At 34.2% G+C, this 25603-nt stretch overlaps 1 protein-coding gene across 1 annotated transcript; it reads right to left on the reverse strand.

The window, feature by feature from the left end:
- Positions 1-4281: 4281 nt before the first annotated feature.
- LOC123664962 (nicastrin) lies at positions 4282-25522 on the reverse strand. The gene is made up of 15 exons (XM_045599331.1): positions 25323-25522; positions 25071-25172; positions 24197-24392; positions 22889-23101; positions 22620-22721; positions 19918-20008; positions 19428-19497; positions 18781-18885; positions 17958-18193; positions 17611-17875; positions 17222-17376; positions 16654-16881; positions 16108-16210; positions 5645-5867; positions 4282-4490 (listed from the first exon to the last, which is right to left on the reverse strand). Exons 1-15 carry the CDS (start codon positions 25372-25374, stop codon positions 4466-4468), a joined length of 2166 nt encoding a protein of 721 aa, XP_045455287.1. The 5' UTR covers positions 25375-25522; the 3' UTR covers positions 4282-4465.
- Between the last annotated feature and the right edge of the window lie 81 nt (positions 25523-25603).

Below are 25603 nucleotides of genomic sequence, written 5' to 3' on the forward strand. Positions count from 1 at the left end.
AAAAATGTAACGGATCGCTGTCAATCGATTGTTTGTCTGTGCATACTAATCTCAGAAACGACTTATCACATTTAGATGTGATTTTCACTAATATATTGTGGTAAGCTTATTACACATTGTCTTATACCATAATTAAAATATTATTGTTTCCTTGTTATGGTTTATTTTCAACATAAACTGTTGTACAAGTGACACACCATTTTAAATTATAATACTTTCTTATTGTACTAGATATCTATACTATTACATGCCTTAAATCTAATTATGTCTAACTTAAAATTATTAAATGGGGCGCCAGGAAAGCTTTTTTATATTCGACCAAAACCTGACTCAGGCTATATGCTATCTTCAGGGACTTGTAGCATGAGAGGGGAATGAGTGTGGACTCGGGCAATATATCCTCTTTATTTAAAAAGGGTATTTCCGAAAGCTACGACAAAATAAATAATTTAAGTTACCGATATTTCCTTATTTCTTTATAAAGTATATAACTTAATAACTTACCCCTTCGCGCACTCTGTACCACACTTTTGCCACCATTAGACTTTTAAGTACCGCATAAATAGCACTCATAAATCCGCAAGTTTATTTCGCAACTTTATTTTTAAGAACGGTTACTATCTTTCACGTCTTACTTCACGTTTATCAGTTTTTGTTTCGCCCTGCTACCCATTTGCTTATTCTCATACTACCTACCCAGATAATTTTTTAATCTTATACTACCCACTAGACGTAACAAGCTTCACTTAATGTTTGTTTCATGTCAATTACTTCATAAATAAAAAAACTTATGCCAATTTAAATAATCAAGTCGATCATTTGTTAAATTGTCTATCTGTCTATTATTTCTCTGTTCAGTAGCATTGACTAAAACTTTTTCAAGATTCATAATAACGGTCTATACTATAAAATTATGATTATATAAAAATAAATGTGTGTGTGGCTACGGCACTAAATAATATAGCCACCCCCTCTCGTCCCGTGGGTATCGTAAGAGGTGACTAAAGGATAACACAGTTCCACTACCACCTTGGAACTTATAAAGCCGACCGATGGCGGGATAACCATCCAACTGCTGGCTTTAAAATACACAGGCCGAATACGGGCAGCAGCGTCTTCGGTGCGACAAAGCCAGTACTGCGGTCACCAACCCGCCTGCCCAGCGTGGTGACTATGGGCAGAACACATGAGTTCACGTTATTTTTGGCGTAAACTTGTGGAGGCCTATGTCCAGCAGTGGACTGTTTAGGCTGTAATGATGATGATGATGAAAAATAATTATAATAATAAATAGAAGGTGAAAATTATTTTCGGAAATTTTAAATAACCAAAATGTAAGATGATCTCAGATCTATATCACCAATCATATGAAATAGGGTTCGACTTCGGCGTTTGTGATAAGTACATATTTGTTTAGGATTTATAGGATTTGTAAATACATCATATCATTATATTTTTTCTAAGAAATTATTCTAATGTTCAAATTTTACTAAAGAGAATTGTTGAGCTGAGATAAATGACTGTTGGAAGAGACAAATAATTGTCTGTGATTTTCTGTAAAGTTGAGAGCCCCACTACCAGACTACCCCAGTTGGACTTCAGACTTTAATCAAGACCATTTCTTGCCAAGTCGTACCTCATCGAAGTCCAAAATTGAGCCTTGTCAAAAACATCCAACATATGAGCTGTGTCAATAGAAAGAGTAAGCTGCTAATGATACAGGAGCCTATCAGCTACGGTAATCGTTTGCCATCAGGTACGCTTATTTGCTAAAAAAAGTTAATAATTGAAGAACGTACTTAGTTGACGTCATCATCACACAACCTGTTCCTTGTTTAGGGAGTGTTTGTGATTGCGGTGGAGGTACATTTTATTAAGTTATAAAACATGGTACATACCAAGTTTCATAACAATTTGCTCAATAGATTTTGTGTGAGAATAACAAGCGTCCGTCCGTACTCACAAACCTTCGCATTTAAAATATTAGTAGGATTGTGATAATCCATCACTGTTGTATGATATGACAGTATTTATGTTAGTGTTTTGCTAATATCCGATTATAATTAAACTAACTTGTAGCAAATTTAATTAATATTTAGAAAAAACTGGAAAAAATTTAAATTAGATAATATATTAAGGGGCTACATTAAGTTAGCGACCGAAAAACCATCGTACCTATTTTGTCATTTGTTTTTGGGAACATGATTGCAGATTTCGAACTGCTTTTATTTTCATCGAAAAGAGTAATGTTTTTGATTGTATCATAATTTTTTTATTTCAAAATAGTCACAAATGTAGCAGATATGTATATCCCGAACCCGACCATTTTAATTTTTCCATCGATCATCTAAAATCAAAAAACTAAACGAATTAAATTTTTTGATTGTATATATAGTCTCCGATCGAAGAATTTAAAAAACATAAATTTTTGAAAAAATGGTCGGCGATCGAAGCTGATTCTAGATTTCGATCGAAAAATCACTTCATTTTCCTTGATATAAATAAATAAACGCATCATACTCAAATTTATCAATGCCCGGCCATCATACCTTCTGTCGACTTAGCAGTCTCCAAAATTCTAACCTGTTGCTATCTTTGTGATGAGCTTGCTTCACGAGTATTAGATCGCAAAGTACAGCGGTATTTTGGAGTGCGAACCAGCTTTCCATTATACCTAGGTCGCGCTGCCAACAGACCGTAAACAGTAAAAAATGACCGTAACTAAATTACTAAATTTTCAATAAATTCTGACTAGATTTACATCACAGAGTACTTACTTTGTATATATAGGAAATGACTAATATCTAGCCAGGAGTTACACCCTTAAGAAACAGGTAGAAAGTATTAAGTTGCTAATTAAGAATAGAAAATCATGTGTAAACACTATTACACGATTACGGTACACGATTCTACGGCCACCATTACACTGGCTGTGCCGCATCAACGACGCCTAAACACCGGCCGTTTGCGGGTTCGATTCCCGCTAGGAATGGATATTTGTGTAGCGTGGTAACATAATTACTAGCTTAGCTTATAAAGTAAGTATTATTACTGTGGACACTATATTTGTAAACGTTATCTAGGACACTTGTGTGACTTTTACTGTATCTCCACACTTCACACTCCATGGCGACCTTGCCAGAATTACAGTTTATATCGGTCTATATTTATTTTCGATATGTCCTTGTAGGTCACCCCACCGTGCCTCGAAGAGCACCTTAAGTTGTCGGTCCCAATTGTATAGGCTTCCCCGGTAAAAAAAACTATCCGAAAAAAAAATCAACTCGAACCAGTACTAGTTCCTGAGATTTACGGGTCCAAATAAACAAATTCATCAACTTTAGTATATTACTATAGATTTCTTCATTAAAAAAGTGCGTGTGTACTTATGTACGCACGTAAGAAGTTATACTTCACTTGCTAGCTAACTTCACGTTGCTAACTTCTTCTTCGTTGACCATCTAGCTTCAGGGTGTCGGTTTTTTGTGACGGTTTGAGCGCGCATTTAAAAATTTACTCTCATAATTTTTCCCTAACGCGCCAAAAGAAGTATCATTACATCATTACATACACAGTCCACTGCTGGACATAGGCCTCCACAAGTTTACACCAAAAATAACGTGAACTCATGTGTTTTGCCCATAGTCACCACGCTGGGCAGGCGGGTTGGTGACCGCAGGGCTGGCTTTGTCGCACCGAAGACGCTGCTGCCCGTCTTCGGCCTGTGTATTTCAAAGCCAGCAGTTGGATGGTTATCCCGCCATCGGCCGGCTTCTTAAGTTCCAAGGTGGTTGTGGAACCTTGTTATCCCTTAGTCGCCTCTTACGACACCCACGGGAAGGGGGGTGGCTAAATTCGCAAAAGAAGTATAACTTCAAAAAAAAAAACATCAAGACAATGGAAAATAATACATACCTACATACATACTGCTATAATTTATTTATTAAATATCTTACAATACATTGGTTTGTTATCTATATAAATAAAAATTAATGTCGCTGAGCGCATAACTCGAGAATGGCTCGACCAATTCGGCTAATTTATTTTTTGAACGTTCCTTAAAGACCACGGAAGGTTTTAATGCAAAAAAAAAATTAAAAAAGTGGATTAACTTTTGCCAGAACGAAGACAGTACGGGCAGCTAGTTGTTATTAAAAATAATAATAGTCAATTGAAGAGAATTAATTTAAACAGCATTAAGAATATCAATATAAATAGTTTTGTCTAAACTTTCTTATGTGATATTTATTTATAATAAAACAACAAAATATAACAAACGCCTGAGGTCCGGTATTTCTCTATTTAATTTACAATTTTGACTATGTCTTTTATCTAAATTATAATTAATTCGAATGCGACTATCTATAAGCGTTAAACAAAATTAGTGATGTGGAATGCTTTCCCTTTATGGTTACTTTACGTTAGCTATTATTATTATTCCCAGCATTCATTTTCATACTACTTCTCAGCAATTTACTGTTCTTATTATCCTGTAACAAAAAAAATGTGAATATAAAGTAAATACGTCTACGCTCTCCTACAATTTATATTCCTTTTTTTCGTATTGTCAGAATAGTTGTATAAAAACAAAGAAATCGATGCATTTATTATATATATATATATATATATATATATATATATATATATATATATATATATATATATATATATATATATATATATATATTCACGAATACGTTGGTTTCAAAAAGGACTTGTTCAATTAGATTGAATTTTTTTACTGAAGTAAAACTTCTTTACGCGCGCTTGACTTGAGGAGTAAGCTGGTGAATGGGTGACGAGAGCGTTACGAAAAGCGTGATCGGGTGAAGCGAACAGCAGTTGAGAGGGAGATATTAACTTGAAGATAGAAAGAGAGAGAGAGTTACGTTTCGTATATTACTGTAGGGGCAACTAAAGAAGTTTTACTTCAGTCGTGTGGTCTAAAGCACACTCGTTTTTTTTATTTTATTATTTCTGTTACCCCATAACTTTTTACTGGGTGGGCCGATTTAGATATTTTTTTTAATCCAAAGGTGCTCGTAATGTGGTTTTTTTTTAATTTGTTCGAGATCTGACGAGTTCTTTTTGACTTATCTCTAATGATACGTATTTTATTATCTATTTTACCGTCTAACCTACGTCGTATTACTTGTCGATGTAATTGAAGTCCGCTTGTTTTCTTTGGGAGCAAACAAAATTATAAATAATTGTGATGGTTGATAAAATATTATAATAGAGATACGAAAAAATAGTCAGGTATATATTTACATAACTATTTTTTCGCGTCATCAAAGATTACTCGAAAAGTAGTAATCAGATCTCGTTTAAATTTTAATAGGACTATATGACAACAACAAGCATTAGCTTTCGATTAAAGTAAGAATCATCAACATCAGCAAACCCAATAAATAGTTATGTAGTATAATACAACGTAGGTCAACGAAAAACTAGTCAAGTAAATACGCATTATTAGATATAACTCGAAAAGTCCTTTTTAGGTCTCGATTAAATTTAAATGGGACGACATGATACGTAACGCCTTTCTATTAAAAAAAAATCGTCGAAATCGGTCCACCCAGTCAAAAGTTTTGAACCTCCTCCTTTTTTTGAAGTCGGTTAAAAAATAGAATGTCTCACTCACCCTGAGGCATCGCTGTGGAGGGAGGCGGGTGCATCCAGGAATATGAGGGTGGCGTGTCGCTGCAGCCAGAAGGTGAGCAGTGCGGCGGCGCTGGTGGCGAGCACTCCCGCGACGGCGGCGAGGCGCGCTCCCCCCCCACCCGCAGACACGAACACCCGCGCCCACATGGCTTGCCAAACCGACTCCGTCCACGTTGAAAACTCGCCCGACGTCATATCGTAATCTAAATAAAAACTATAGTTATATTTAATATCTAAGATTTTTATTTTTGTGTTACCCACATTAGGAATTCTAAACATTTTTGAATATCATATCAAAAATTGACCGCTCCAGCGGGGTTCGAACCCGCGTCTCCGACTTGCCGTGTCGGCGCTCTAGCCAATTAAGCCATGGAACGATGCACCCGCTCGAGCGAAATTTTCGATATGATAATTTTTAATTTTTCGGTATAAGCGAACCGTGGCGCCGTCTATAGTGAGCTCTTTACAGAAACCCGTAACTATTCAAAGTTTCATATTACAATGAAAATCTTTGACAGGAGACGACACCGTGCTATTTTTAATTAACGGGGTTCGAACCCCGCTGGAGCGGTCAATTTTTGATATGATATTCAAAAATGTTTAGAATTCCTAATGTGGGTAACACAAAAATAAAAATCTTAGATATTAAAAATAGCACAGTGTCGTCTCCTGTCAAAGATTTTCATTGTAATATGAAACTTTGAATAGTTACGGGTTTCTGTAAAGAGCTCACTATAGACGGCGCCACGATTCGCTTAAACCGAAAAATTAAAAATTATCATATCGAAAATTTCGCTCGAGCAGGTGCATCGTTCCATGGCTTAATTGGCTAGAGCGCCGACACGGCAAGTCGGAGACGCGGGTTCGAACCCCGCTGGAGCGGTCAATTTTTGATATGATATTCAAAAATATAGTTATATTTTCGCATTCAGCCCGTAACATCCCACTGTTGAATATTGGCCTCTTTCAAAGGCCTTCTTTCAAAGATTGGAACTTAATCCACCACTCTACTCCACTGCGGATTGGCGGATATGTTCTCTACTATGAGTAACGATCGCTATCAGGTATTTATGATAAGAGACCGACGGCTTAACGTGCTCTCCGGGGCACCGTGGGAAGACATACAAGGACATACATTCAAACCGAAAAAAAAAATTGTACGAATATAAATATCCATTAGGAGCGAGAATCGAACCCGCAAACCGTCAGTGTTTTAGGCGACTAAAGACGCACAAGGACATACATCCAAACCGAAAAAAAAAATTTGTACGAATATAAATATCCATTAGGAGCGAGAATCGAACCCGCAAACCGTCAGTGATTTAGGCGACTACTCGCACCACTACACCAGAGCGGTTGTTATCATAAATATATAACTTATAAGTATATACTGTTACAGTAAATCCAGCTAGCTGAAGATATACACATAAAAATAAATCGCTTAATGTTTTGCTAAGCGCTTAACTCGAGAACGATCGGCTTTGTCTATAATTTATACGCATTTAAAAAAAAATAGCATTTAAAAAAAGCCAACACAATTTAATGACGTTTTAAAGGAATATGAATGGCATTCTTAAGCTACTGTAAAACCTTACAAGATTGCCCAGCTTATCCGAGTTTGTCCAGCAAGGTACTTTTCACAAATATTTAAAAAACCGCCAACATTTTTTTGCTGTGCTTAATTTTTAAACTATGGAAGAAAATTGGATATGTCTCCTGCAATACTAAGTAACTGATTTTTCCTTACGTCATTTCAGTTGGCTATTAAACTGTGTTAAAGTTGGTGGTATATTTTCCGGGCCAGAATTCGTGTGAAAATTTTTTCTTTAAAACTCGATTTGTAATTATCCCAGGTGGGCAAGTTTTTTACCATATAAGGTTAAGGTTGTCACCTCAATGTTAAAATTGGATTAGAGATAAGTATATACTTATTTTTTTTTAACATTAATTTCGAAACTACCTAAGTAGATACCTAAATAGAGATTTTATAATCCTTTGTTTTCATTAATTTTGTTATTCAATATTGTAATCAATACATGAGCTAAAAATGAAAATTTTGTTGAAAAAGTACATTGAATGTATTTGCAACATAATTAGGGTGATTTTGGATAAAAGTATTTGTTAATTTTGCTGAATTTATTTGTTTTTAAATTTATCTCAGTATGCATAATACTAAGCCTAAAGCACAAGAAAGAAAAGAAGAATATTAGGATAGGCATAACGAAATTATTCAGAGGAAATGTTAGATTTAGCGATTGACATGGTAGAAAATAACAGGATATCAAATTGGGAGGCAGAAAAGAGGTTCGGGATCCCTCGATGAACGGTATTAAATAAAGTTAAGAAAATTCACTTAAAATCACTTGGAGAACAAACCAAGCTCACTGACGAAGAAAAAGAAAATTAGCAAACGTGTTGTTAGCTCCAACAGATTAGGGCAGCCCCATGACTAAAATTGATGAAAAAATGTTAGTCTATAAATATGTTGCAAAATTCACGGACTGATTTGACGATGAGACTACTGCAAATTGTATGAGAGTTCAAATATTTTTAGATTAATGTTTAAGAGCGAAATATGTCATAGTAACACCAAGTACGTCACCGTACTAATTAGCAATAAAAAAATGTGACAACACTTGTTCATCGTATTATTTGTATGAAAAATCACGAAAAAAAAATTTTTGACTTTGCCTACTCAAATTTGACAGGTAATATAAATATTTAAACATTTAGTCTTAAGGTTCTATAATAGATTAAGCATTTTTCTAGAATTACCCCCAAATCTGGTGTTCTTACGGTAGAACATACCGAAGTTACAAAGGTTTCCGCAAAATGGGCAAACTTGTAAAAAGTATTATATATTTGGCCCGGTGTCCAAATAGAGGTTTTTGGCACACAAATATTCATTATCTTGATATTATCACAGATACTCTGCAAAGAACACTACATTTACCAATTATGTAGCGCAATAACACATTAAAAATAGTATTATTTAAAAAAATATCTAAAGTCGAATTCAAATTCGAAAGAAATTTGGGCAAAGTTGTATGATTTTACGGTAAGTGTTATAGTATTATAATAAAAACTTTTTGACAAAAAAGTTGTTTTCGCCGACTTTGTTTGGGGCCGACTCAAAATGTTTAGGTATATTTACACTATTAATAACTTAATTTTATAGGTTAATTTAAAAAGCTTATTATTTTTTGTTTTTTAGTTTTTTGGCAGTTCAATTTTTTTTTCTTCTTTTTTTGATAAAAAGGTCATATTTTATTATAATCTACTAATTACTACATGCTTTATTTTTGATTACATTTAAAAGCTACAAAGCTGCAAACCTACCTTGCTTTAGCTATTAACTGTTATATAATCCTACTTTAACTATAATTTACTGTACAATATAAATACTTAAAAAAAATAGGCTTTATATACCAAGGGCATACAAAAATGCTACTCGAATGAAAAAAACATATTTCAGTGACTCTAATATAGAGAAAAAAATACACAACAGCATTAAAATTTGTGAGTGAACAATAAATCTTCCCTATTTTTATCTTTTAATTTATATAGGACTAACTTTGACGTATACTAAATATATCCAATAAATAAATCAAATATATATAAAAAAGGAATCAGACAACTCTGTGAAAAGTTATGTTTTTATTTATTTATTTAACAATTTATGTACTATGTATGTAATTTATGTAACTAGGATAGCAAAAGGAAATAGCTCTTATAAACAATGCTGGTACAAAGGCACTACTTATCATCCCATGATGGAATCTTCCAGTAGTCCTGCCACAGGAAGCTTATAAAACGTCGCAAAATTAGCGTGTACAATCTAAACATATTGAGAATAATAATATAATTTATAATAAACCAGGTAGGAACGAAGTTTCTTCGGATAGTATAGAAGCAACACAATTTGAAAAAAAAATGTTGAATTTTATATATATTTTCTAGTTCTTGATTTTTTGTTTTTTTTTTTTTTAATTTTGTTGATTAGTTTTTAATTAACCCTTTCAGACCTGATTTTTTTTATTTTCGCCAATCGATCTGAAAAAAATGCCTGCAACTAGGCTATTGTAAATAGGTCTAAGGAAAAATAAATAAATAAATCCTGATTACAAGCTTTTCAAGAAAAACAGCTTGTTCTTTTTGTGTACAAGTGTACACATCCGTCCAAAGTAATGAAAATATTAGTGTTAAAGGATGTTTATCTATAATGATAAAAACATTTATTTTACAACTTTTTATTAGGAAATACGTAGCAATATGAAATAACAAATATAAATAATAGTATTCTCTTTATAAAAATTAACAAAAAATGGCTTTTTCTTTGGGTAGATTTAACAAATTGCACTTAAATCAGTCTAAATTAAAATTAAAATCAAAGGCATCAATATAGCATCCTATGTATGAAATGCTAAGAAGCAATTCTTATCCTTAGTTAGGCATAAGTGAACCTTGCATTTTATGCATTTGATTCGGGTTCTACCCTTGCATCCCATCATTTTACACCGTGTCCCAAGCCCCTCATCGTGTGCAGGAAAATGCCCAAAACCGTCTCGAGCTATTTCAGCTTCTGGGCGTGTCTCTCCTGGTCTCCTAGGTACAATTTGAAGAGTTGGGCTACTGCCACTTGGGCGGCCTCTTTTACCCATCGAAATTTTATTTTGCAATACCAGACTTTCAGCCAACCGACGCCGAAAGTGAAGCAATGTCAGTTGTTTGTTTTTAGGTATGCTAAGCGCCTCGTTATCGACTTGGTATTCACGGTATGCTTGAACTACTGCTAAATCTGATGCATGGAATATCATGCGTAAGGTCCATTTTTTGGATTTTATAAACGTCCTATAGTAACTCATGAGTTGATCTAGCAAATCTACTCCTCCCATCGCATGATTGTACTTCCTTACAATTTCGGGACGTTCCACTTCAATAAAGTGCTTATCTTTTTTACTCCACCTCTTCACTAAATCTTTTTCACCAATTCCAACAAAATTAGATGCTAAATGGGTAATATTATTATCCAACCATTTGACCACAGTTACATCTTCATCATAGCTAGTCATTTCTTGAGCAAAGCCTCGCGGTTTTTTGTTCATTTCTTTGTCGCTTAGCAATGATGGCTTTACAAATCTGTTGATACGGATAGTGCCAGCAGCCATAATTCCTCTCTGTTTTAAAATTTGTAGCAGATGGTAGGACGAAAAATAATTGTCGAAGTATAGCTGGTGACCTTTGCTTTCTCCAATTCTCTTTGTAAGATGAAGGACTACAGCTGCACCGTATCCAATTTTTTTTGTTAAATTATTATCTAATTCTGGACTGGAACTCTGATAAAGGAGAAAATCGTAAGCTTGACCATGTTTACCACATAAGAAAAATAATTTCAGTCCCCATGGACAAGGCTTGCCCTTTATATACTGTTTAGCAACATGTTTCCCGGTGAAAGGAACAATCTGTTCGTCAACACAAAGGTTTTTCTCGAGTGGTAAATCTAAACACCTCTTTCTAACAGCATCAAAGATCGGGCGCACTTTGATAAACGCATCTTTAGAATTACCTGGTATTGCTGTATTATCAACTAGATGTAAATTGTTACGCAGCTCAAAAAATCGGTCCCTTGCCATGTTTTCAGTGAACAAGGGAATGCTGATATTTGTTTCCCAATACATTTTCAAACACGGGTACCCAAATATTCCAGTGGCCAAATGCAATCCAAACAATATTTCTATTTCCTTGGCAGTAGTAGGTTTAAACCTTACTTTATTAGAATATGTAGCGTATAAGTTTGTCATTTCAGCCATAACCTGAAATAATTGTTTAGGCACGTATCTGTTATAATAATCTACTGGGCTTTCAACTCTGGGATCAATAGCAATGGGTGGAAACCAAGCTGGTGAAATTGTGTTTACTATTTCCTTGTGTCTCCACCTAATACTATGTTTCGGCGTAATATTCTGTAAAAGCGTATCTTCAGAGGCGGAAGGCACTTCTGGTAAAAAGTTATCACTCATTTCAACCCACGATGAGCCAGCGTCTTCATCATCATCATCGTCATCCAAAGCTGGGGGAAATATTTCTATTTGGTTCCGGCTGATGACATCTGCTCCCACTCGGACACATCGTAGCTCCCGTTCAGACGCGGATCCAACTGGTCCTTCGTCATCAGAAGATAATTCTAAATCAGAAAGGCAACCTTCTTCTAGTGCTCTAATAGCGTCGCGCGAAAACATATTGGTAATTTCTTATCTGAAAATAGTATTAACACAATTTGTAACATCAAAAGCAACAAAATTACACCATTCAATAACAATTATAATTTATTTTAAATATACCTACGATGTACAACAACAAATCAGAAATACATCGTATGCGCCTGATGTGTACATTTGTGTACAAATATAAAAATCACGAAAATTTGTACAAAAATAAACTAAAACCAACAACATGTATGTAAAATATGACGACAACAATATAACACATCGACCTATAAATATTTCATTACATATACTTTGATATTTTCTACTTTTTAGAAATAAAATAATGAACTTACCTGCACAATGCAAACTTCGCTCGGCTACTGGTCATAACTTGCCAAAAATTGTCACTAAGCGGCAAGAGATGGCGTTGGAAGTATCGTTTTCAGTAGTTTATTATGTGAACTAATGAACACAACCGTTTTTAGTTGCAAATAATGTGAAATTAATACTTAAAAATATTTTTATATTATATGTGTACAATTGTGTACACCGGGTCTGAAAGGGTTAAGTACATAAAAGTATTTAGGAATTTTAGTATTTTAGAAAATAACAAATACCGTAAAATAAAATAAATCAAACAAAACAATAATAATAATAATAATAATAATCATGGCCGTGTGGTTTCCGGCAGAGTAGAATAGGACCATCCCTTCCTACGCCTAGGCTGTCGTAAAAGGCGACTAAGGGCAACAAAAGCTGCATAACACCTACGCAGCCTCCTCGGAGAGCGTGAGTGCCTCTCCAAGTGAGTATATTAGCACTCAAAAAACTAAAATGATGGAGGACGATTTGGAAAGGCGCATAGGGCCGCTGCCTGGGGGACGCCAGGGCGCGCCTGGAGCTGGCGCTGGACGTGGCAGCATGCGGGCCGCCAGCCAACCCCGCCGACCGGCACCACCACCTGACCGGTCGGGTTATCCACCATCCCCACCAGTTGGCTTGGCGACGACAGAGTCCCAAGGGACTCAGCATTCGTTGCCCGCCGCTGGTGGAGTACGTCGCATGAGATGGACACCGAAAATGAACGAGAGTGTCATGCGTGCGTACTATAGGGCTGTAGGACGTGAAACCGGGCGGACTGGCTACCGGGCAGTAATGCACCGCGAGTTCCTACTGCTTGAGCCTACGCTAACTGTTACGGAACAGAACCTGGCAGATCGAGCTCGGTACATACGGTTTGATCCCGGTTAGCCTCGCTCACCATCTGAGGCAACTGGGGATCCGGGACGGTTCGCTCGCAGCCAGGATGTAGAAGGCGGTGTTACTTGACTCGGCTAGGATTGTCCGCCGGTTTCTCAGCCTACAGCCCTAACCCCCGGCCGTTTGATCTCCCTGCCGGGGCGTATTCCTCCACCCGCTTATATTTATATATGTAAGTATAAGTAAATTTACTATATTATTTATATAAGTAGTTATTATAATATATGTATCTATTATATATTGGGCGGGCGGAGTGACATTCAGTGAAATAATAATAATAATCAAACTATTAAGTGAAATAAAAAACATGTCTATTTATTTTTGTCGACAGTATAAAATTACATAAATAATTTTAAAAAAAAGTTTACTAGTAATATATGTATAGTTTTATAGTAATAATTTTAAAAAAAGTTTTAATTTTACAAGCGTCATATTATACAGTCGTGTGACCGATATTACATCACTTCCGTTATATATTTTTCTTACGGTTTTAGTATCACATTTTTTTCAGTTCGGTCGCCCAGCCAAATGTCAAGCCTGCCGGAAGGAACTTCGTTCCAATACATAATTATACAATATATAAATGCACACATACATAATAATGTATACACGCGTAGATACAAATAATACGATACTTATACTTACACATACACGCATACACATATACGATACATAATATAATACATACGATAATATATTCCAATACGCATATGGACACTTAATTAAATTGATTTTAGACTACGATTGATTAAGGTAGAATTTTCTCACTCTTTTCTTAAATAGCGATAGTGTTTTTGCAATTGCGAATTTCATTCGCGTGATCAATTCGTGTGATCATACATTAAAAAAAAAAAAATACGCGACGACTTGAGAACCTCCTCCGTTTTTACGTCGGTAAAAAAAAACGTTGTGTAACAACGTAACCTTATGATGATTTGTATCAATCACCTCAAAAGCTAAAATTATATCTTTTGGTGTACGTTAGGGTTGGCACTTGTCCACATCACCAGACATTATGGTGCGAACTCGCGGGTGTTTTAAAGCCAGCAGTTGGATGCTTATCCCGCTGCTATATATCGGTCGGCTTTATAAGTTCCAAGGTTGTAGTGGAACTGTGTTATCCCTGTGTCGCCTCTTACGACACCCACGGGAAGAGAGGCTATATTCTTTTCTGCCGTAACTACACAGCGAGAGAGGAGAGGTTATTAAAATAGTGAAAAAACCGCTTAGCTAATTGAATTTATAGGCAAACAAAAATTCTCTATGATCCAGTACTACCCTTATAAAATTGTCTAATTAGGAGAACTCTTGAATATAACATCCGTATGTGGTCGCCAAGGTATGCTAAATGTGATATCGTTATCGTTTCGTGGCTTATACGTAACGTAAGAACCTTTGAAGTATCATCGTACCGCGAACTACTTATAATATACATATGCGATCTATGTTTCGTACAATATTGTCTGCCTATAATGTTATGAGCCAAGTTATATTTTATGGGTATTCTAATCATGATCATGGCACTGCTACGTAAGGTTATAGCTTTGTTCGTATTTTTATTAAACTGAGTTTAATTTAAACGATCTTAGTTTTGCTTGCTGTATTGATGGTGGCACGTGTAAATCTTCATATTTTTATGTACCACTATGTAATTTCTAGATGTAACATTCAATTTTTAAACCACAGAAATAAAATACATATAATAATATAGTAATTTGTTTTCATGATATAGCGTGTCACGTAGCGAACCACACCGTTGTGTACCGTTGCCAAATATGTTAAAGCGCTTTAATATAGCTATTTTATTGTTACTGTGTTAATAATATAGTTTGCCTATTTGGCACGTCAATAGAGACGAGGTAAGTCATCTATAATATAAAAATGAGTCGCTGAATGTGTTGCTAAGCGCAAAAATCGAGAACGGTTGGACCGATTTCGCTAATTCTTTTTTTAAAATATTCCAGGATGGTTCTTACAGAGAGAAAAATTCTAAAAAAAAAATTAAATTTCCTGAAAAAGTCTAAAAACAACACTTTTCTATACTCCCATACAAAAGATTTGTGATAATACTTAAAAGTCAATTTGAACTTTAATACCATACGATAAAGTTTGTGTTAGGCGATACGAAGTTCGCCGGGTCAGCTAGTAACAACTATATTTAACTTGATTATTCTTTATGAACAGCTTATTATAAGTAAGTCTAGCTTCGTTAACACGGCGCCGGCGATTGAAAACCTATTTAGACAGATACAACACTGATCCTTACCACCTTAAATAACTAAGACAAATAACTGCGGCACTGACTGGACACGGTCCGTATAACAAACATCTATTTAATATAGGCATTACCGACAGTCCCCTGTGCAGAGCTTGCATGGGAATAGAAGAAACGGCTACGCATGTACTTCTTTACTGTTCAGGTGTAACGGCTTACCGAGCACAACATCTTGGCACCCCGAATATACTTCCGGAGATCTTCAAGAAGCCAAAAAGACTTCTGAACTTTCTGGAGGAGCTTGGGTGGTAGGAGTGAAAAAGATTTAGCACACGCAAAATAGGCGCAATGTCGTCGAGTTGCGGAAACCAGCCCATGTTTACCATACCATACGATACCATACCATACCATACCATACCATACCATATCATAGCATAGCACCTTCAATACGTTAGCTACCTTAAGTATTTCATGCACGTTATCATAAACTATTACACTATATGCTTTAAATGAATATGTAAGTAAATGGAATAGGAGTTACCGCCAATAAAAACTAGTGAGAAAATAAATACAAACACGGTTCTGACATCGATGATTTGAATGTCTTGATGCGATGATACGACGCTTGGGTCGCATCCCTCGCTGTCGTTTAGATCATTATAATATATACCCGTGCAAAATCATACCATAAATCGCCAGACTTTAAGTCTTAAAAGTATATTTTTACATAGTAATTGTAATTTGAAAAGTTCAATACTTTACCCGCTTTGACAAACGCTGGACTAATGGCTTGACTGAAGTTCATTGTAGTCTGGATGCAGATACCGCTATGATTCCATCCTTTCAGCCAGTAGTACGAAAATCCCTGTTGGAGAAAAAATATATTTACTAATTTACTTACTAAATTTCAAAAACTCCTAATCCTCCCCAGGAGCTCTGGCTACCATACTTACAATAGGAACACCACACTTGGATGTAATATTATTTTGCAGTCATATTGTGTAAGTTTAAGGTACTTCCCCAGTCGAGTTGCTTCAAATTTTGAGCAACAAAATTTCCTGCTGTGCTTTAACTAAATGAAAGCCTAGACACTACTCTAAAAAGTACCCAAGATACCCCAGGAAAAGCGTCATAGCTGTCGTATTGCTTTATCGAGCTGGTTGCAAGCAGTCCTGTTGACGTCTCAATGGGTGCTGGTCAGTAGCATCAAATGCATGAGGTCTAAACTGGACCATCATTATCTAGATAAAGCCTACTCCTTATTTAGGTACTTAAGAGAAGCCGAGGAGGCTGCTATAGCTGTCGTACCGGTTCGTGGAGCTGGTCGCAGGCAGTTCTGTTGACTGCTCTGTGGGTTCCAGTGAGCAATGCCAGCAGGTGTCCGGCATACACAGCGGGTGTACTGGCCCAGGTCGCCACGCCCACGTACAGTGGGACCGGCCGCTCCGCGGGGGTCTCCTCACTCGAGCCGTAGTCCGCCGCGGCCAGTAGCCGGCAAGCCTGGCTTTGCAGGAAGCAGTAGAGCATCTCGTCCACCTATCAATGACCAATGGATTTTATATATTGTTTTACAGAATGTGTTTGAACAAAAAGACCTGTTCACGAAGAATATTGACTTTTAGGTAATTTTATTTTAATTTGTCGGTGCGAAATGACCACGACGCAAATGTGTTTTACCTATTGTTATTTCAATAGCTGCTTTCATAACTGCGGCATTGAACATGATGTTTAAATTTTATAAATGACATTAGTTGAATAAAAGTTTTCATGTTATTTTCAAATCTTGTTCATTCTCATAAACTAGACTGTTTATCTCTCGTTTCTAGTTTCCCTTCAAAAAGTCTGACATAGCAAAATACATAAGTAGATAGCCTACCAAATGAGCAGAAGCCGACACGGTTCCAGTGTAAGGTTTGCCCGTGACTCTTTGATAGAGTGTGTAAGCGAGAGCAGTCGCTACTCTTGCAATTTTTACCTGCGCCTCACTCTCCTTCATTGTCCCATTGGCTAATAGCTCATCCGTTGATAAAACTGAAAATAATTATTTTATTCACATTATCCACACAAAACTACGACTGATTTTTTTTTCAAAAGCTAACAAGACAATTCTAATTTAGAAATTTTCACTTTATATATTAAAAAAGTATGCAGTTCTTATATTTCAAGGATCTTCTCTGTTTCTATTTAATCTTCAATATATTTAAATACCATTATTTACATATTAAATTAAGAAAGAATAAAACCCAATAATAAAAGAACACTTACATTTACCATCACTGCCAATACTAATATTGTGGTACGTAAATCCAATATTTTCATAATCATCTAAAGCAGACTGGTAGAATTTGTTAGAGAAAGTATCACGAAAGTCTGCAAGCAACAATTCTGGCAAATCGTTTTCCGTAACATTGCTAAATATTCGTTGGAAAGAATGTAAGGATGAAGGTGGTATATTCGTAGTAAATATTGGAGTTACCGTCATATTTTTAGCACTCAAATTATTTTCCATTTGAACTAAGAACGCAGTTGCCTGAAAACAAAATTACAAATATTACCTTCAATTGACAAATAACAAATATTTTGACTTGGTCAACAAAAAATAGCATAGGTACCTGATCTGGTAAAACATTTTCATATGGAGCAAACGCGTACAACGGCCAAGAGGTGTTTTCTTTAAATAACTTCAGAGATCCGCCTAATTGGCCAAGTTCAATATGCAAACTTATATCTTTTGGAGAAAGAGGGGAAATCGGTGGCCAAGCCCCTCTAGCTATATCATATGCGACCCGCTGTGATCCAATATAATCGAAGGATTCACCATTAAATAATGTCCATAAAACATTTTCATCTTAAAAAAAATATTATAATAATATATATATGTTATAGACAAATAATATTGTTGCTTTGTTTGTTTGTTTAAGTAAAGTCAAGTTTGTTTCTTTAAAGACGCTATTGTCACAACCAACAGGACTATAGTCTATTCGCGGGAAAAAAATATAGTCGTCACTGTTTCATTAATTAAATCGTCGTTAATTAGAATATATGTTTAAATTGACCAGTTGAAGTAAGTCATTTAGACAGGGTGTGCTACCCTGCTGAAAGTTCCAACTAAAAACGATGATTGTATGTGAAGTTATTGTAAACTATTGTGTGTTTGAAACAGTTTACAATAACTTCCCATTCAATCATCGATTTTTATTTAGAACTTTCAGCAAGGTATTCAGCTAAATGTTAGCGATGACTCAGTATTCTCTTAAATCGAATGAACTATATAGACTGGAAATATTGTCTTTTTTTTTGTCAAAAAAAAGTAGACATAGGTTTAAGTAAAGTTAAGTTTTTACACTGCGGCTCATAGACGCAAAACAGTAACTTCAAATATTATGTTCAAACTGATGATATAAAAAAATTAAGATAAGGTATTTAAAAACTTACCATATAAGTTGACATCAGTAATAGGAATAATCTGAGACAGAGTTGCCGCAGCAACTATGTGCGACACCTTCCCCACCACTGAACTAGCCGCACCAGGGGCAACACCTACAAGGTGTTCGATTACAATTAACAAAAAGTATACATTTAAGCTACAAAACATGCAATTTATGTATAGTCAATAAATAGTAATTTAAATACGTTAAATTTTTAACGCATTTTTAACCGATTTCCAAAAAAGGAGGAAGTCAATTGAATTATATTTTTTTTTTATGTATGTTACCTCAGAACTTTTTACTGGGTTGACCGATTTCGATGATTCTTTTTTAAAATCGAAAGAGGGTGCTTGTCATGTGGTCTCATTTAAATTTAATCGAGATCTGACAATACTTTTCGATTTATATCTAATAATGCGAATTCACTTGACTAATTTTCATCGACCTACGTTGTATTATATCTCTACTTTTTACTGGGTGTACCGATTGTTATGATTCTTGTTTTAATCGAAAGAATACTAACGTAATATTTTATAACACTCGTTCACATGACTATTTTATTCCTCTACCTACGTTTTGTTACTGGCATGTTGATGTATTTTAAGTCGGCTCTTCTTTCATTTGCGAGCAAACAAAATTATAAATATAACTCACCGTCAAATAAAGAGGCAGAGTCAATTCGCGCTGTTACCAAAGTCACTGGTTTCTTTTTCGATTCAGCTTCCTAAAACCAAGATTTATATTTACTTATTTTGAAACACCAACGAAAATTACATTTGCGTAAAAATTAATTATAAAAACATTAAAAGTATCTTACCAATTATAGGCAAATACATTATGGATTATAAAACAGTCAAAATACTAATATCTATACAACTAAAGTCCGACAGGTTGATAATTTTTATTTAGACCAAAAAATACTTACGGACTACTTACAGCAATATACTACTACAGTATAGTACCTACCTACTACAGTACCACTACTACTACTACTACTACTATATACTACTACTACTACTATAGTACCTACTACAATAGAATATGGGAACCTCTAACTGAAATACATAAATAATATAAATAATATATTATTTTTTATAAAACGGTTAAAATTGTATTGTTCCATAGAAACAAGTTTAGAACTAACCTTTGCACGAGGGAAAAGTGAATAGTAGACATTGTAATCACCAAGAGGATCACACACTTTAGTTGGTGTTAGAATAGCAGATGATGCGGATCTGATAGACAAAATAATATAATATTAATTACACAAAGGATTACATTTATTTGTATCAAAACAATATGTTAAAAGAATAAGAATTCAATAAAAACTAAAAAAAAAAATATTTAAAAAAATACTTGGTATCGAGTATCATTAACCAACAAAGACTAAATGTGTGTAAAAATAAGTTTTATTTAAATGCAATGAAAACCTATTATAAAACGTAATCTTTAAAAATTATTATACATATATTTTTAAATAAAAGCAACAAAAATTAATTTAAAAAATGACACACAAATAAAATTTATACAAATCACGGACCACAGAAATACTCGGTATAGGACACGGGGGGGTAGCGTAAGGGGCGTGGCGCGTAATACCGCGCTTATGAGCAGGCGCTCATATTGTTGTCAAACGCATCTCATTCGTAGCACAGACGCGGATTAGGTATTTAATAACTTAAAAATAGTAAATTGCCGTGTTGTGCAGTTTCGTCGTGTCGAATAAGGAGCCAAGGCCTGAAAGGTACTCCAGGAATGATTTCCTTTGGCCTGTAAGTGCTAATTTACTTTATTTATTGATATTGCGAAAAAAATTGTTTTTTTTTTATGTCACTAGGTCGGCAAACAAGCGTACGGCTCACCTGATGGTACGCGATTACCGTAGCTTATAGACGCCTGCAACACCAGAAGCATCGCAAGCGCGTTGCCGACCCAATCCCCAATCCCCCCAGGAGCTCTGGTCACCTTACTCACCAACAGGAACACAATACTGCTTGAAAACAGTATTATTTTGCTGTGATCTTCTGTAAGGTCGAGGTACTACCCCAGTCGGACTGCTCCATAGTTTGAGCAGGAAATTCCTGCTGTGCCCTACCTCAGTTAAAAATATGAATTAAAAAACAATGATTATAAATATGAATTAAAAAACAAAAATTTTGATTGTGATAATAAGATTAAGAAATATGTTTATCGCATTTATCTCCAAACCACGCACCATTTTGCAAGTACTGCATTTACAATAAGGATTAGTTAAGGAGACTACTGTAATGTAATGTGTACATAATATGTATTCTACACTCTCAATGCATTGTTTATTATATTTTTATCATTATAATATTAATAATTATACTATAATGTTGAATAATTTTTAGAACCGTGAAAGTTTCAAAAACTAATGCACAGAGTCAAAAAGAGTTCCAGCAACGAAAAAGAAATCAACAAGCTACAAATTTTTTAGACACCAAATATGGACCTAATCTTAAAAAATACTGATAATGTGAATATTAGACGTACAGAAGTTGTAGACTTTGTTCAGCTATATGTAAAACGAACAACGGGGTAAAAGTTTCATGGTAATAATCTACATTTCAACCAAATATGGAAACTGACAATGTAAAACATCACTTAAATTCGTCGCTTAAACCGAATATAAAATCATCATATCAAAAATTTCGATCTTACGGGTACATCGTTCCATAGCTTATTAATTGGTTAAAGCACCGACACGGTAAGTAGGAGATCCCCACTGGAACGGTTGATTTTTGATACGATATTAAAAAAAGATTGTTAATGTAAAACATATCATCCATCAAGCACTGAAAAAATATACTGAAGAGGTTTCTGAATACTTGGTGAAAATTTCCATCAGCTTCCGATGATTTGTCTAGTGATTTTAACGTCAATTTTGCAGATAAAAAAATCAGAACCACTAAAAAATTTCTTTTAGTAAAATTTAACTTACAACAATCCAAAAGAATCGACAACGAGATATGGTACTACTATTGATATTATATATCTATAACATGAAACTGTCCAAGGAATCTGTCCTCCCTTTACGATTATCTCCCCTCTGATATACCACGCCCTATCGACCTTAAATCTGTTCTGTCATATGTACATACTCCATTTGTAGATATTTTATGTTCATTTATCTCGATAAATAACATTAGGCTGTAAAATTGTTTGTCTTATACTAACCCATATATGTTTGTATATATTTATTTGTGTCTTGTTTTAGGTGGACCAACAGATTTTAAATTATTTTCTATCTTTGACATAAAATTGTAATTTCACAAAACCAGCATATTTAAGAGAGTTAGAGTAAGAGTTAATTTCAAAATAACAACAAATTCAATTACTCGGATGTTGGCAAATCCTAGAGGAAGCTAGAATTTAAAAGAAGAAGAAGAACCAGAAAATATATATAAAATTAAACATTTTTTTTTCAAATTGTGTTGCTTCTATACCATCGGAAGGAACTTCGTTCCTAACTGGTGTCCCATGACACCACATAATTATTATATTTTAATGTGTGAATGAATTTATAATTGACTTCACCGTGTCTTTTAGTTTATTTTATGCCTTGCCCCTACTGTGTCATCCACAGTGGTCGTGATGTTATGGCATTATGCAAAATCTCTATCAAAAGAACTAGACAAATTAGACTTAAGGTTTTAATGTGTGTAACAATTGTATGCAAACTTTAATGTAATTGTGTATGTGTTAAAGTTGGCTACGCTGGTTCTGGAGCAAAACACATTTGATGCCATCTCCATATACTCCGTGATACATATCTATACTATATTATTCATATCAGAATTATTAGGAAAAAAATGAATAGCTAACCTCCTTAAACAAACCATACTGTTGACCGCTGCATACATAAATGAGCTTAATTGCAATGAACAGAGGGCTCTTCCTTTTTGGTTATCCTTGTCAATATTGTACCTGAAAACAAAATACTTTTTGTAAAAAGATGTTTCACAAACTTACATTTTAGACATACTTCACGGTTTTACCTGAACGAACTTTAATATTTATCAAAATATCCATGTAGTCACAACAGTCTTTTTTTAATAGAATGTTTAAATAAAAATCGTGTTTACTGAGCTTACCTGTTATAACACTGTTCAATTTTAGAAATTTCTGTTATCCTTGTTTGTGGTAGAAAAAATATAGGAAATGGAATGTCCCTTCTTAAAAGGTCTGTGCCTTTCTCATTCCACACCAATCCAGTGCCACTTGGAGTTTCAGTGGAGGAACATTGGCTTTTAGACCATGATGCATATTCATTAGGACAACGAGATTCTTGACTGAAAGCATCCGGTCTGAAGAAAAAATTCTACACATTAATAAATGCAGATTCTATTAACATTTATTATAAAATGAAGAGTCCTCTGTAACTGGCATATATCTAAATTATGTAAAAAGAAACTAACGATTGTAAAGTACCTTTTAATAGACCCATTGACAAATTACTCTCTGCTTATTTTATAGAAATGTCAAAAGAAGGCAGAATAAATTATAATAACAAACAAAAAGTAATTTAAGAAAGTCTTCTAGCCAAAACAGGCCAGATATAACACATAAATATGAGGCATAGTAGACGAAGACAAATAAACCATCTAAACATACAAATACAGTGTCAATGCTGACATAAATAAATTAATAGAGAAGATATGTTATAGAATAGTCCTAATGGACATCAATATACTACATACTGAAATCAATACATACAAAAGCATTCTATCTATTATCTCAGAGAACATTAAAGGTGATTAATAATTAGACATACATTCCTCAACAAAAAAATAAATTTCACAGGAATTGAAAACTGTCAAAGTATTATTAGTTCCTTAGGTGTCAGTACCTGGGTAACCGAGCTTAGCTCAGTATTTTTAGTAAATCGTGTTTTTTGGAAATCATATTTAAATATGAAATACATATTGATAAGATACTTATGAATAATATTTTCCGATTTTACCGACAAGAATAAAAAATATGAACCGGTTATTTAAATAAAAATCATGAATGCAATTAGAAAAAAAAAAGGAAAAAATAATCAATCTGGAGACATGGGAATTTGAACCGTGGTCTTCTCGGTCGCTTCCGACCTGAGTTATTACAACTTTATTGACAATTGCGAAATTTACCTTCGTATTCTAACGATATTGTATCCATTTTTTTATTGCTTAAAACAGAGATAAAACGATATTTTGTAAAAATAAATCCTAGATATATCGATTTATCGCCCTTGAAATCCCCTGTATACTAAATTTCATGAAAATCTTTGGAGTCATTTCTGAGATTCAGATTATATATATATATAAAAGAATTGCTCATTTAATAGTATTAGATGTACAGATGTATAGATTATAAAATATTGTTTCTTTAATAAATCTTATAAGTTTTTTTGTATCTACCTCATAGTCACATTGTCATACAGTAACACACCGGCAACATTTTCTGGATGATGCATCAATATCTCAATAATATCATAGAACAACCATGTGCTCACAACTGCCATGTAAGGTCCAGCACTAGAATTGTGCACGAGCCACTGAGCATCAGAGACATTCTGAATCATTTCAACAATTCCAACTGTACCGCTGAGAGAAGCTGTAAATATGAGAACTAGTTACATTAACAATTCGACAATCACCATTTATATTACCATAACTAGCTGTGCCTGCGACAGAGCTATAAAATAAATAAACTTCTAAAATAAAAGTAGCCTAAGTTACTCCTTACTACATCAGCTATCAGCCAATGAAAGCCCCATTAAAATCAGAGATTAGTCGGAACAAACAGACAGACAGAGAGACAAAAATTATTTTGGTATGTATACATCCATATGCATTTAGTAAAAAGCGGTTATTTTAATATTACAAACAGACACTCCAATTTTATTTATTTAATATATAATGTTGTGTTTTATTTGTTTAATATATAATGTTTATTTAATATATAATGTTGTAAATTTTATTTATTTAATAATAATGATAATGGAAAAACCTAATTTTATGCACAAATCAATAATAGTCTATAATTACCAACACAATATAATTTTCATTCTCCATTACAAATATTCCAATCTATTTCCCATTTAGTAGTGTTATGAAATGGACTTTCAGTTTTCTAATAAACGGGCAATTTTTATAATATAAGAACAAAAATTATATTAATTGATTAATCACAACTTTGTATTTATAAGATTATGATTAAAGTATGATTACACTTAGTTGACAAAAACAATCATATTATTAAAAGGTTAATTATATGAATAATATAGCTTACATGAACATCCTGTTTGATGAGTTCCATTTAGTCTTCTGAAACATGCCGCTCCACCTTCTATTGGTGAGTAAATTTGTTCATGAAGTCTTTCACATGTAATCACTGCAAAATAATTAAACTTTAGTTACTCACAACCACTACAGACTCCAATTTATTAAACTGTATATAAACTATACTATAGTATTAAGGAAAATAAAAAAATAGCAAATAAACTTCAGGAAAAGAAAGCTTATACGATAATTTTTAACAAACCATTAATGACAACAGTCAAAAGAACTAAATAATTGATGTTTTGAAAATCCATTATTTAACTTAGCATAACTTAATTATATAACGAGTAACGTAACGTTGTTTAAATTTTATTTTAAGCGCTAAAGTTGAATATTTTCATTTTATTTATAATAATACAATAAACTAGAAAGTGACATGGTACTTGAGTAGGGAGCATAGAGTAGAATAAATATTAAAAGGAAGTAGGGAGTATGGACCAGGGCTGCCAGGTGCACAAAAAGTGTGATCGTACGTCAACTACA

The sequence above is a fragment of the Melitaea cinxia genome, chromosome 2 (genome assembly GCF_905220565.1).
Source record: "Melitaea cinxia chromosome 2, ilMelCinx1.1, whole genome shotgun sequence".
Lineage (NCBI taxonomy): Eukaryota > Metazoa > Arthropoda > Insecta > Lepidoptera > Nymphalidae > Melitaea > Melitaea cinxia.